The sequence below is a fragment of the Habropoda laboriosa genome, unplaced genomic scaffold (genome assembly GCF_001263275.1).
Source record: "Habropoda laboriosa isolate 0110345459 unplaced genomic scaffold, ASM126327v1 scaffold204, whole genome shotgun sequence".
Classification (NCBI taxonomy): Eukaryota; Metazoa; Arthropoda; class Insecta; order Hymenoptera; family Apidae; genus Habropoda; species Habropoda laboriosa.
In genome coordinates this window covers 747,112-748,092 of record NW_017100385.1, presented here as the reverse complement: position 1 = coordinate 748,092, position 981 = coordinate 747,112, and the positions used below count along the sequence as shown (strand labels likewise).

Below are 981 nucleotides of genomic sequence, written 5' to 3'. Positions count from 1 at the left end.
CTAACAAAAAATTATATCATATTAAGTAATAAATGTTATAACAATAATAATATATTTTAAACCTTGCAGTTTTATTTTAAAAACTTAAAACGTTTTTCTACAGAATTCTCCAAAATACATTAGATGTGTAGATGAATCATCAGCATTACAATTTCATTGCAAGGTTCATACATCAATAGATATTATAGAAGAAAAATTGAACGTTGGGAGTAAAACAACTGTTGATATACGAGACTTGTACTTAACTTTATTATATGCTACTGAAGAATATAAAATGTATGTATCATATACAGGTTTATTCAACAAATTTTTTTACTATTAAAATTAGCTGTATTCTCTAGAAAATACGTTATTTTCAAATTACAGATATGGTTATGCTACGAATACGAAAATCAAATTCATTATTGTGTTACCTTCGTCAAACTCTCTGAGAGATAATGATGTGAAAATGGTAAACTTTTTAAAAACTATTTAACATTGACATTATGTTTATTGAGGTAATAAAATATACATCTTTTTACAGACCTTTAAGAAATTACATGCTGCTTATTCTAATGCTGTATGTAATCCATTTTACATTCCAGGTGATCAATTAAATTCCAAGTAAGGTTATTCTACTTAATTATTGTGGTTAGTTTATGTATAAGAAATTTTAATATTTAATAACATTTATATACATGTATTTTCAGGTCTTTTGATTCAGCAGTAATAGAAATAATGGGTAATATATCACGTTTTTAATAAATTATATTTTAATTTAATATATCGCAAATATGTTTCGTATAGATGACATTAAATTATGTAAAAATTATTTCAAGTTATTGATTCTTATTTATACATTCTCTTAGTGATTCTAAATGAATTTAAAACAATTATTAAATAAGTGGTAGATTTTATTTTTCTCATTATCATTACATTTGATATATAGTATATTAAATTGTAGCATTATTTAAAAAATTTGTTTATTGTTCTTGGAATCTA

The 981-nt window shown here is 22.5% G+C and overlaps 1 protein-coding gene across 1 annotated transcript in view; it reads left to right on the top strand.

Moving 5' to 3' along the window:
• Nucleotides 1-741, top strand: part of LOC108575008 (trafficking protein particle complex subunit 2-like protein) — a 1,572-nt gene extending 831 nt beyond the window's left edge. Inside the window, exons 3-6 of the mRNA XM_017937698.1 lie at nucleotides 104-276; nucleotides 367-451; nucleotides 524-603; nucleotides 690-741. Of these exons, the coding sequence (XP_017793187.1) occupies nucleotides 104-276; nucleotides 367-451; nucleotides 524-603; nucleotides 690-741 (390 nt within the window). The remainder of the gene's footprint in view (nucleotides 1-103; nucleotides 277-366; nucleotides 452-523; nucleotides 604-689) is intronic.
• The last annotated feature ends 240 nt before the right edge of the window (nucleotides 742-981 follow it).